The sequence below is a fragment of the Mercurialis annua genome, linkage group LG2 (assembly GCF_937616625.2).
Source record: "Mercurialis annua linkage group LG2, ddMerAnnu1.2, whole genome shotgun sequence".
Classification (NCBI taxonomy): domain Eukaryota; kingdom Viridiplantae; phylum Streptophyta; class Magnoliopsida; order Malpighiales; family Euphorbiaceae; genus Mercurialis; species Mercurialis annua.
The window spans coordinates 1,000,604-1,013,740 of NC_065571.1; the positions used below are offsets into that span (position 1 = coordinate 1,000,604).

A 13,137-nucleotide genomic window follows, 5' to 3' on the forward strand; every position below is an offset into this window, starting at 1 on the left:
TTAAAATATATACTCCCTCCGTCCCACTCTAATTGACAAAATATGGAGTTTTTGGTGTCCCATTCTAATTGACAAAACTAACTTAACTATAATTTTTTTCTTTAACTTTCCATCTTTACCCTCATTTAAATTTAAACTTTTTATGGAAAAATGGTGAATATTTAATGAGAATTTGACTAACATACTAATAGTATTAATTAGCTCCATTATCAATGGAGGGGTATAGAAGTAACTATTTATGTCATTTATTAGTTTGTATTGGTTATTGTAATTTAGTTATTTTGTCAATTAGAGTGGGACGGAGGGAGTATGTCTTTTTAATATTTAATTGGTTGGATCTATGAAGCCTATGCTGAGCCGGTCTAGATAATAATTATTTCGTCTGTCATTTTATGTATTTTTTTTTTTTGCCGAACGGGGAAACTTATTTTGGTTTTCCAATAAGAGTTTGTACTATGCCTTGTATTTCCAATAAAAGTTTGTATATCTTTCAATAAACGCAGAATAAGTAAGAATGATCCAATTGTCTTGATCTCTTCATCACATTAGACCAATTTGTGGACCAATTTTTTCAATTAGAAGGCAAGCTACTAAAGAGAGTTATTTATGAAATAAAAAATTATACTCTATTTTCTCACTCAATTTTACTACTGTATTTTATAAATCAACAAGCTTAGTTACAAATTTTTTTCGAATAATTAATTCAGCATACTAACAGAAGACTGCAGCTGATGATTTTAAGAAATTCAACGGTTATGTAATTTTATTTGTGCAATTATAATTTTTTGTTATGTCAAATGTGTAGCCAATTGGCCCGATAGAATCAGATAGAAAGACTAATTCAATATTCTTTAGTAATAGGCTTACTTTGACCGTTACAAGAAAATGTTTCCACATACTCATATATAATTTTCTTTCTCAGACATATATTCGGTCAAATTAAAAAGTAAAGAAATTTATAGCTCTACCATTTTAAAAACTTTACTAATACAAGTGCTTGAAATTTAAAACCATTGAATAATATTCAAAATTGACAGAAAACAAATCATTCATAAACAAATTACATTACATTGATTATGAGCTAATTAAAGGATACATAACACCCCTTAATCCTGGATAAATGACAAGCCAATCATTTAACAAAGCATAAACTTTTATTCTTAGACCACAACAAGAAACAAAAGATACAAATCGAAGAGAAAACAAATCACGAAATTAATTTCTTAAACATCGGGATTGGCCAAGACATAAGCTTCGATAGCCTTAAACATGCCAAACGCTTTCTCGGAACCAGCCTTAACCTTTTCTTCGTCGATCACACAACCTGGCTTCGGGAAGTACTTGCTGGTACTCTTGATAATTGATCCTCCATCGGTCGAAGCTTCTACTTTAATCTCGAAAGTTGTCTTTTCGAGTTCCGCCATCCATGGCTCGCCTTCGAAAATACTGTAGCTGTGTGTGAAATTGTCTTTGTCCGTTGCTTCCACTTTGGTCTTTATGTACTTTGCATCACCGCCTGCGTTGCATTCCCGAACACAAAAAATTATTTAAACATTAATCGATAATACAACGCATATTATTTATTTAAATCTTCATCACAAAAACAATGCATATTATTTTGAGCTCATACGTAACTAATGTAACTTCATATTATTTTTAAATGCGTAAAATTTCTTATATTAGGTCAAACGGAGATCGATTTAAAAACAATAAGTAAATTTTTTAGACGATTTTCAAGCAATGAGTCAAATTCAAATTTGAAAGTATTCGATTTAACTAAACGTATGTAAAAAGTAATTACCTTCACCAAAAGTAGTTTTCTTGATAGTTCCGGGCTCTCCATTTCCTTGTACGAACTCGACCTTCATGTTAGGAATAATTTTGGGGATAATGGAGTCAGATTCAAGAACAAAGACCTTGAAAACTTTGTCTTGTGGGATTGAAGTTGTAGTTTCTTTCTCAAAAGTCACTGCCATTATAGCCTTTGGTAAAAATAATTAAGGTGAAGAAAATAAACAAGAAATTAGAGAAAATAAAGAATTATAGATTGTATGAGATATGGTGTGATTAAATGCAAGAGCAAAGGGAGGTATTTATATAGTGAGATTCAAGGTTTCTTGCCAAATAATTTTCTATAGAAACAAACAAAATTTGCATAAAGGTCAAGAAATTTGGCTTGGGAATAAATTAAAAAAAGGGTGGTGTTAATATGAAATGATTTGCAGACTTTCTAGATGCTGCCTCTTTTGAAAGTCTGACAAAATATAGTGTGAGTCTGTCTATGATGTGAATTCTGAAGAATAATAGCCAATTAGAGAAAATTAGTGGATGGTATATTACATGTAGTTGAACTTGTGACTTCACATTCAGCCAAAATTCTTTGATAAATTTATTATTGTTAATAGTAAAATTGTTTTATTAGTTTCTCGAATTGTTTTAGGAAGCAAAATATGCAGTTAAGCCCTCAACTAATCCTAAAAGAATATTTAAACCCTTTAATTCAAAATTCAAATAACCGACTCTTAAAATTTAAAAATAGTATATATCGTATAAACAGAATCGTTTTTTATAAATTCTTTTGAAAATTATGTTCTAATCTTAAAATACAATTTCTTTTGAAAGCAGTTTATTATAAATTGGATATGTTGAATGACCCTAAACGGTCAAACAATTAGCAAAAGTCTTCATTATATCTCAACATTTGAAATGTATTAGTTATAGCACGAATCATATTATAATAGTTTTAAAATGTCTATGAATAAAAAAGAATGTGTTGCAATTGATCTAGCGCTGATGTGAACCGCCACATACATATTTGTCATTTATGAAAAAAATAATAGATAAAAGATGCAAATAAGCTCTTAAATTTTTTAACTAAGAATTTTTACATTTATAATTTTAAATTGGTTCAACTTAATCCTTAATTTTTTTTAAAAAATAATAATAAGGAAATAAAAGTTTAAGCAATAAAATACCAAATTATAAGAAGTTTAGTTGCCATTATGTAATCCTTCCTTTGGAAAAAAAAAATTGAATCTCGGAGTTTCTCCAATGTAATGCTAAAATAGATGCTAATGCAAGAATTTACGGGACGTTAAATTCAGCTCCTCGGTGAAATTTTTAATTGTTGTTTTTTTCAAAAAAACTCCATATTTGTGTTTGATGAACTTTTTTTTTAAGAAAAATTGTTGATAGTTTTTTGAACTTCTAACAATTGTCGTTGGAAAAACTCTATTTTAAAGCTTTTTGCTAACAATTGGTAGCGTTTTGATTTTATTATTAACTATTTAGATAAAATCATCTTTACTAAAATATATTGTTTTTATTATAAATAAATCATTTTTAAATGATCCAATTATTTAAAAATTGTACAAAATTATCTTATTTATATTATAGTAGCTATAGTTAAATAACTGTTAAAATAAATTATAAATTTATGAAATGTTTTTGTATAGGATAATTTAGTTTTAAATGTTTTTTGAATAATTTTTTTATTATAATTTTTTTTATTATACCCTTTAAAGTCATTTAACATATCAACAACACCACCTAATAAAATTTCACCAAATAGGTATTGTTTATTAATTAACAACTATCATTACTCGCTAATAACTATCAATAAAACCAAATGGGGTGTTAGTATTGAGTTTTAAAATTTGAATCCAATACAATTTTATAGTTAGTATTTAATTTAGTAATATGCCATATTCTATGCCAAATTTACCATCAATCATAACATATACTAAACAGACCCTAAAAATGTTATTTTATCATTTCTTAAAACTTTATAATGACAGTGCCTCAAATTTGAAACCAATAAAGAACTATCAAAATCGACAAGAAATAATCATTCATATAACAAAATCACATTACACTTATTATAAGCTAAATAAAGGACATAAAATATCCTCTATTATGAGCTTTTATTCTCAGACCGTGAAGCAATCAAAAGATACAAAACAACAGGGGAAAAAAAACATGAAACACCAATTCTTAAACATCAGGATTAGCCAAGACATAAGCTTCGATAGCCTTAAACATGCCGAAAGCTTTTTCTGAACCAGCCTTCACTTTTTCTTCACTGATCACACAGCCCGGCTTTGGAATGTACTTGCTGGTGCTCTTGATAACAGATCCTCCATCAGCAGAAGCTTCTACTTTGATTTCAAAGGTTGTCTTTTCGAGTTCGGGCATCCATGGCTCGCCTTCGAAAATACTGTAGCTGTGTGTGAAATTGTCTTTGTCTGTTGCTTCCACTTTGGTCTTTATGTACTTTGCATCACCGCCTGCGTTGCATTCAAAAACACGTAAATTATTTATCTATATTTTAATTATTTTTTTCTTATAAAGTATTTATTAATTCGTTCATTGAATATTGTAGATATAACTCAGTCCGCTCATAAAATGAGCTAGTCGATATCAATATGTTATGGAATCAGATAAAATTGTTCGTCGTAAGAAAATTAAAAAAAAAAACAAATCAAACTAACTAGCATGACCAAAATAAAATATTATGAGAGTTGAGTGATTTTCAAAATTAATAACTCTTAACCAATGTAACTTCAAATTATTTTTAAATGTGTAAAATTTCTTATATAAATGATTGAATTGTGTCAAATGGACATCAATTTTTTAAAAAAATAAGTAATTTTTTTGGACGAATTTCAAGCAATGAGTCAAATTCAAATTTGAGAGTATTCTATCCGACTGAACATACGTAAAAGCTAATTACCTTCACCGAAGGTTGTTTTCTTGATGGTTCCGGGCTCTCCATTTCCTTGTACGAACTCGACCTTCATGTTAGGAATAATTTTGGGGATAATGGAGTCGGATTCAAGAACAAAGACCTTGAAAACTTTGTCTTGTGGGATTGAAGTTGTAGTTTCTTTCTCAAAAGTCACTGCCATTGTAGCCTTTTTAGTTAAAAAAATGAACAAGGAATTAGAGGATATAGAGACTTATAGATTGTATGAAATTGAGGTGTGATTAAATGCAAGAGCAATGAGAGGTATTTATACAGTGAGATTCAAAGTTTTTTTGCCAAATTTTTTTTATGGATTCAAATAAGATTTTCATAAAAGTCAAGAAATTTGGCTTGGGAATTTAATTGAAAAAAGGGTGGTGTGCTACTACAAAATGATATGAATTGCAGACCATCTAGATGCTACCTCAAAGTACTGTCTAAATAGAATTCTAAGGAATAATAGTCAATAAATGTAAGGTATATGTATTACATAAACTGTTGCAGTCTGTTTTTTTTTGTTATATGGTTGATAAGGTTTTTGAACGTGTCTCAACTATGAACGGCATCTTTAAACTTTTCACCTTCAGACTAATTACCATTCGAATAATGTAGGTCTTTTGCGGGAGACAGACTCTGTGTCCAAGTTTTAAACGGTTACATACATGAATATAGTTCGAACCCGCGACCTCACTTAGACTATTTTTAGTTGCACTGTTATGTCAAACCATTACAATAAAAATACCGAATAAATAAAAATATCTATTGTGTACAGAGAATAATCAATAATGATATTTGAAAGTCTTTATATTCATATAGATTATGAATATTAGTAATTATTTTCTTTTATTATCTAATCTATTAAAATTAATTTAGAAAAAATAAAATAAATTAATTGATACAAACAAAAAATAAATGAGATTAATTGACGTAGAATAATAGCTGAGAATAGACAATGTAGAGCAGAATTTTCAATAAAAAAAACTAAGATAGATTTAAAGTTTATTTTTCTCCATGGTCCACCAACAGGGGCTACCTTGGGCAAGTTGAAAAATCTGCATAATTTATTAAATTGAAATAGATGTAAAACTTAATTAGTTAATAATAGTCAAGTCTTGATTAAGACTTTGAAGAAATTTGCAATCAAACTGCAGCGGATAATTATTTGAGTTTTTCGGATTTTGTTGTTACATTTTGTTTTTATAATGTAGTTTATTTCCTAAAAAAAAGTATAATATTGTAGTTTATAGTTAAGTGGAAAATACTTCGCAATAGCTGTTCTCTTCCGGTGATTGACTGCAATCAAAGGCGGATTCATGTCTATCTTGTGGGTCTTTATGGACTCCATATATATTATGGACCCACATAAATTATTTAATAAATTTAACTAAATAAATATCTTTGAATTTTTTAATCAACCTCAATTTGTAAAGTAATAAAATATGTGTTCAGCTTATTCATAAATAATTTAATTTAATACACAACTTTAGTAATATGCTTATTGATTTTTACTGACAAAACAAAAGAAGTTATTGACTATCGAATATAAATTAAAAATTTCTGAATTGGTCACATACTGATATGACTAATACAGACCAGAGGTGTATAAAAACCAACCAAAATTAAATTTTCGAATCAAACCGAATCGAAATAAAAGGGTGTGTTCGATTTTGACTTTTATGATCCGAACTGAAAACCGAATGATATATTGTAGGAAGTCTATAGACATGGGTTCGAAAACAAAGTCTTCAGTTTTATTAAATTTTATCATTCTTTTTTTCTAAAGAAACGAAAAACATCTAAACAATCTTTCGTTGGAATTGAACTCGCAACGACACCAAGAGAGCACTATAATTTATTTTTCATACCAATTTTATATATGGGTTATCGACCGAACCGAACTAATTTTTCTTCCTCAACTCTCTCAACTCGGCTCGGTTTTTTATAAACTTTAAAACCGGTCGATTTTAGATTTTATGGCCAATTTTGTTATGTATGCCCCTAATCTAGATTATTGAGGGTTGGTGTAAGAGAATATATAAAGCATGTATTCTTTTTTTATATAATTGGAAAATAGAAGTGTTTGTGAAAAAATTGAACTCACGATCTTAGCAGAATGTTGCACAGCTTGTCTTCCAAAACAACTATCTAGCACATAATGTTCGAGACAATTCAATAAAGGGATATTGGGCAAAACAAATGTTAACGTTTCAACTTTGCAACGATTTAATCTCATTTTTCAAAACGTTAAAAAATAAATCCTAACCTTTCCATTTTTTTGTATTTTGTAGTCCGAACTGTGTTTAAGCAATTTTTTTGCATATTTAGCAGTCATATTAGATACATGTATTGACTTATTAAATCTTAATGTTTTAAAAACATTCCAAACAAAACCCTAACATTTTGTGTTTATGTAACCTATAAAAGGGGACAAAATTACCGGAAAACGGATTTGGACTACAAAATGCAAAAATAGAAAATGTTAGAATTTGTTTTATAACATTTGGAACATTGAGATTAAATCGCTATAAAATTAAAACGTTATGATTTATTTTACTAATACTCCTTCAATAACTAAAGTGTCATTTTATTGTTACACTCAATATTAACAAGGGTTATCCCCTTAAAAAACCCCCACCTTTTAACCCCAATTCGTTTGCACCCTCACGTTGTAAAACCACCAAATATACCCAAATTACGACCTTTCACTTTCAATTGCACCCTCAAGCATCAAATTGACATCTTTTCACTTGAAAAATGTTCAAAAAAATAGTTTTATTTTCGTTTTAAATATAATATTAAGACCTATTTAGAATATATGTTAAAATTTAAAGTATTAATTTGAACATTTTTCAAGTGAAAATAGGTCAATTTAAGGCTTGAGGGTGCAATTGAAAGTGAAAGGTCGTAATTTGGGTATATTTGGTGGTTTTACAACGTGAGGGTGCAAACGAATTGGGGATAAAAGGTGGGGGGTTTTTAAGGGGATAAGCCTATTAACAAATAAGAATATTCAAGATATTTGAATAAGGAGGGAATCAAATTATAAATAAAGATTATCAAATAAAACATAAGAGAGTATATGACTGTAATACAAATTGAGAAAACGTATTTCATATATTAATAGAATACAAACTTCACTCAAACTCATTAATCATTATTACAAACTTATTATTACAAAGGCCAAAAGTAGTTTTTTAACCCTTCCATAAAACCTTAAACAGAAAGAAAATTCAAGCAGATCCAACATAAAAAAAACTCGGGTTTAGTTTAAACACAACAAGTTCCGCTGTAGTAATTAAGTTCTCAAGCATCAGGGTTTGCCAAGAGATAAGCTTCGACAATCTTAAACAGACCCTGAGCCTTGTCGGCACCAGCCTTGATTTTTTCCTCGTCGATCTCACAGCCTTCCTTTGGGTAGTAAGTGCTGGTGCTCTTGCAAATGGATCCTCCGTCAGGAGAAGCCAATACTTTCACTTCATAAGAAACCTTTTCAAGTTCCGGCATCCATGGCTCTCCTCCGATAATGCTGTAGCTGTGTGTGAAGTTTTCTTTGTCTGTGGAGTCCACTTTGGTCTTAATGTACTTTATGTCACCTGCATGTTACACCAACATCGTAAACTTTGGTCTATTAAATAACCAATTACAAAATTTAATTTTTCTTTTTAATAAGATTTATATTTTGAATATTTTTATTTTTAATAACTATATTGATCAGTAAAATTTTATAGGGTGTGTGCATCAATCGATCGATACTTCTTTTATTTTTTATTTTTTAATAAAACGGTAATTGAATATACAAATTAAATTGTAACCGAACTAATTTACTTATGTGGTTTGTTCAGTTATTTTAATTTACCAAATAACTTAATTTCATTCATAACAAAGTAATAATTTTTAGAGTCAATTTTTCATACAAACAAATTTAAAGCGCAAAAAATATTTAAGTCATATATATAAAAGAACTGCAAAAAAATTGTAAATTTTAATTGTAAATATATATTTTTGTATGTATAATTCGACCGGTATGGTTGATTCAAAAAATTCAAACCGAATCAAATTAACGATTGTCAAATTAAAATAACATTTCAATTTGATTCGATAAGTTAACTCGGTTATATCCGAATATTGTACACCCCTACTATAATTATGAGTAAAACAGAAAACAAACCTTGAGAAAAGCTAGTCTTTTTGATGGTTCCGGGGCCTCCAGTTCCTTCAAGAATCTCAATGGAGATACTAGGCACGATCTTGGGAATAAGGGTATGGGATTCAAGAACAAAGACCTTGAACATCTTGTCTTGAGGAACTGCGGTTGTAATTTCCTTTTCTAGAGTAAAAACACCCATGATTCTGCGGAATTAAAGATCAAAAAATGGATATTTAAATTTATTGCTATGAATTTAGTATGCAAGATGAGAATGTGATGAAATGAAGGTCTGTGAAGGGCGGTATTTATAGTGCAGGTTTGAAGGTTATTTCGGGTCTAAATTATGAAACAGATTTGGGTTAAAGTCAAAGATGGCAAGCTTGAGGATTAATGTATAGTTTCCACGTCGAAAATAAGTACTCCTACTATTCTGTGTTTATGACTACATATTACAACTTCTAGATGTCTCTATTATTTATTTTAACTTCCAAATGTACCTTCTTCTAGATTGGATAAATTTTTATTTAGACTATGATCAATCTTTATTCACGATCTAAGCGATTAAACGTTGGAGAATTTAATATATTTTTTTTAAATTCCCGACTGCTTGAATTTGTAAATAAAAATATAAACTTGTTCTAGGTGAGAAATTGTGTGTAGATATACGGCACATTAAAGTGAAAATAGAAATGGGTCAGGCGGAATTGACATAAAAAATTAATAAAGGTAAAAAAGTTAAATTTGATTCATTAAATCATTAAAAAAAATTCTATGATTTTTATTATATATATATGTCAAAAATAAAAAAACTAAATTTTATTAACTAAATCTTTTGACTTAGTTCACTAATAAACAAACAAACTAAATAATAAATATAAAATTGAGAATGACTTTGGTTGATTTTAAAATAAAAAATTATGAAGGTGTAAAGATAACTTGTTTTATTTAGAATATATTTTTAAGTTAATTTGAATTTGGATAGTTTTGGATGTGAATTTTGTTCATACATATAAAATATAAAAATAATAATAATTGTGAATTATTTCTTTGTGAAGTGAAAAATAATTTTAAAGTAGGACTTCATATTAGTTTTGATGACTTCAGGCCAGATTTAAAATTTTCAATTCATTTGGACAAAATAAGTATGGTCAATTTAATCATAAACGGGTTCAAAATGATACTTTCCGGATCGAATTGATGGATTGAGTCAAAAATTGTCTCCTATGTTTATCACTAGTTATTTGATGACTAAACAAAACTAAAATTCTTCAATAATATCATATAAAGTGTTTTTCATTTATCTTATTATAAATTCAGACTAAAGTTATTTAAATTATAAATTTATTGTATTTTATAATGTTAACACGACTTTTAATTTTGACACTTCAAAATATGAACTATTAGTTGTAATTTAGAACACTAGTTAAACTTTTGATAAAATAATATGGGTGTGGACGCAGTGGCGTATCCAGAAAATTTGCATGGTGGGGTCCATTTACATATTAAAAATTATAATAATATAATACTTTTTAAATTATTTAGTTTTAAACAATAAAATGATTTTTTTCTATTTTCTTGATGAATTTGTATAACTTTAAAATTATTTGTGTTGTTGTTAAATATACATCTACATTATTAAATATTATTCAATTTACTTCGTAATAATTATTAATTTAAAAGATAAATAGATATATACTTTAAAATTCAGTTTTACCTTATAAATATTATAGTATGAAATTATTAAGTGCAAGTTAAAATTCTAAATAATTATATATAAACAAAATATTTTAATTATTTAGAGTTTTAACTTGTACTTAATAATTCCATATAATATTTTTAAGGTAAATTTAAATTTTAAAACATTTATGTGTTATTTTAATAAATACAAATATACTAATTGAATAGATAAATGAAACTATTTATTAAAGTTATATATATATATATATATATATATATATATATATATATATATATAATGACTATTAGAAAAATGAGCCGGACATTAATATTTATTAGTTTACATTGAATAGAATGAAAAAGTTTATAAATTGTTATTTGATCTTGTTTAAAAATATGAGTATGTTAGTAGTAAATTTTATTCAATTTTAAAAAGGTGGGGTCCATTTATGTGCATCCGCTTGTGTGGACGCCAATATATACACTTTCAACTTTCATATCAGCATTTTTTTCTGTTAATTTTTACTCCAGATTCGAATTGCAAAAAAATTATTGTTCATTTTTTAATTGTCAATATTCAAAGTTCTTATTAAAATTATAAAAACACGCTAAAATTTATATTAGAATTAACTTGCAATATTACAATCTTCATTACTTGTTCATTAACGTTTTAGGTTCATAAATATAGATTATAAATGCATATGAGAGATACTATATTATCCTTATAATAACTCCTATAATCATTTATTAACATTTAATACTTTCTTTTAAATAATAGGCTTCTTGATAAATATAAATATAAAAATTAAATTATTTAATTAGACTGTTAAGATTTAATTTTTATTTATTTTTTTCTTTTATAATTTTTTAAATATATTAATATTGATGACTAGTTTCTCTGTTTCATAATATTTATCGTTTTGAGCTATTTTATATGGGTTTTAAATATAATAAATATATTTTAATTTATATACACTTTTACTAAATTGCCCATATTAATAATTACTATGTTTGACCAGTCTCACTAAATTATTTATTAATAAGGCTAAAGTTGAAAAATAGCAACAAATGCTTATTTGATATTTTAAAATGACAAGTATTACGAACCAAAAAAGTCTATAAAAGCGACAAATACTATGCATCAGAAAGGAGTAATTTTTTATTGGTGCATTTTATATCAAAATAGATTGACTAGTCCAATTTATTTTGCATCAATATCAAAAATTATATTTATTTTATATAATGATTAATTCATTCAAAGATAACAATATATTTTTATTATGAGTAAATCAAACTTTTAATCTTTAAATTGTCTATTAAAAATAAAAGACGATCTATAATTTAAAACGTCAAAAATAATCAAAGGTCTATCAATTGCAGACGGATGAGATATTTTCAAAAATAGTATGTATATAATAGAATTTGTAAATAAAAACGCCATAGAAATTATTATCTTTTTATCTAAAAACATCAATTAGTAAGAAATAGAGGGAGTAATATGTTAGCGCTCCGGGTTTCTTTTATGCCAAATTCTCAAATTGAGTGTCATTTTCAATTTATAGTGAAAAAAAATACTAGTTTTTTTAGCTTGAACTTGAAGAAGCATCTTAAGATCCGGCAGAAGGATCAATTTCAAGCACTACGATTCCATTACCTGATAAAATTAAAATAGATCACATATGACTTGAAAAGAAAGGAAAATTAAACATATAAATATCAATCGATCTCCAATTTGAATACAATAATCTACTTTAACTAATCAGTCAATAATGGAATACAATTTTTTTTCTTTTGTCCTAATAATAAATTATATGATGTGACAATGACGAGGCTGCTTCAATAAGTCTTATTTAAGGCTTTGAAAAACAGCATAATCCACCTATGGCGGCATAATATTTAGGTAGTACATTTGGATAATTAATGCTACGCTATTTTAGTATTATACTGTACTGTACATTATCACTTTGTTGGACCAAGAATATATATAAATTATATCATTAATTTTTAATATTATATCAACTATGTAGGACTTGGATATTAAGACGTCGACCTTACAGTTATTTTATTTTCTATATTATCATATTGTCATCCAAATCAAATATTTACTAATGAAGACATCGAATTTAAAATGTCAATTTTGGCAATTTCGATAAATAAGTTGAGTTTTGACTGAATCTATTTTCAAGTTCTTGTATTTTTTTTTAAACGCCAATTTTTTTATTTTTTTTATTTATGATCAAATTTTTGGTTATAAACCAATAAAAAAATAATTTTTTTGTTTTTTTTAAATAAAATATACATAATTGGCTATAGTTAAAATATGTTTAGTGAAATCAGTCTAAACTAATATTTGGACAAAATATTTTTAAAACCTCTCACATACGTTATAATTCACATTTTAATTTCTTCTCTTTGAAAATCAAACGATATGGTCTCTTATTTTTATTTCTATCAACAATTTAGTTTTCTATGCTTATTTTTGGAGTTAGTCAACTGAGTTAAAAAAACTTAGTGATAAATTAATTTTCAAATATAAGAGACGAAATTATCTATAAAAATAAAAATAAGA

General features: G+C 26.9%; 3 protein-coding genes across 3 annotated transcripts; all 3 read right to left on the minus strand.

Annotated features, from left to right (window-relative positions):
- Positions 1-1,030: 1,030 nt before the first annotated feature.
- LOC130014700 (major allergen Pru ar 1-like) lies at positions 1,031-2,068 on the minus strand. Its single transcript, XM_056104459.1, has 2 exons — positions 1,802-2,068; positions 1,031-1,516 (listed from the first exon to the last, which is right to left on the minus strand). Exons 1-2 carry the CDS (start codon positions 1,974-1,976, stop codon positions 1,224-1,226), a joined length of 468 nt encoding a protein of 155 aa, XP_055960434.1. The 5' UTR covers positions 1,977-2,068; the 3' UTR covers positions 1,031-1,223.
- Positions 2,069-3,825: 1,757 nt separating this feature from the next.
- Positions 3,826-4,999, minus strand: LOC126670461 (major allergen Pru ar 1-like). The gene is made up of 2 exons (XM_050364199.2): positions 4,733-4,999; positions 3,826-4,286 (listed from the first exon to the last, which is right to left on the minus strand). The coding sequence occupies exons 1-2, from the start codon at positions 4,905-4,907 to the stop codon at positions 3,994-3,996; spliced, it is 468 nt and encodes a 155-aa protein (XP_050220156.1). The 5' UTR covers positions 4,908-4,999; the 3' UTR covers positions 3,826-3,993.
- Positions 5,000-7,824: 2,825 nt separating this feature from the next.
- On the minus strand, positions 7,825-9,175 carry LOC126670597 (major allergen Pru ar 1-like). Its single transcript, XM_050364368.2, has 2 exons — positions 8,913-9,175; positions 7,825-8,337 (listed from the first exon to the last, which is right to left on the minus strand). Exons 1-2 carry the CDS (start codon positions 9,088-9,090, stop codon positions 8,048-8,050), a joined length of 468 nt encoding a protein of 155 aa, XP_050220325.1. The 5' UTR covers positions 9,091-9,175; the 3' UTR covers positions 7,825-8,047.
- Between the last annotated feature and the right edge of the window lie 3,962 nt (positions 9,176-13,137).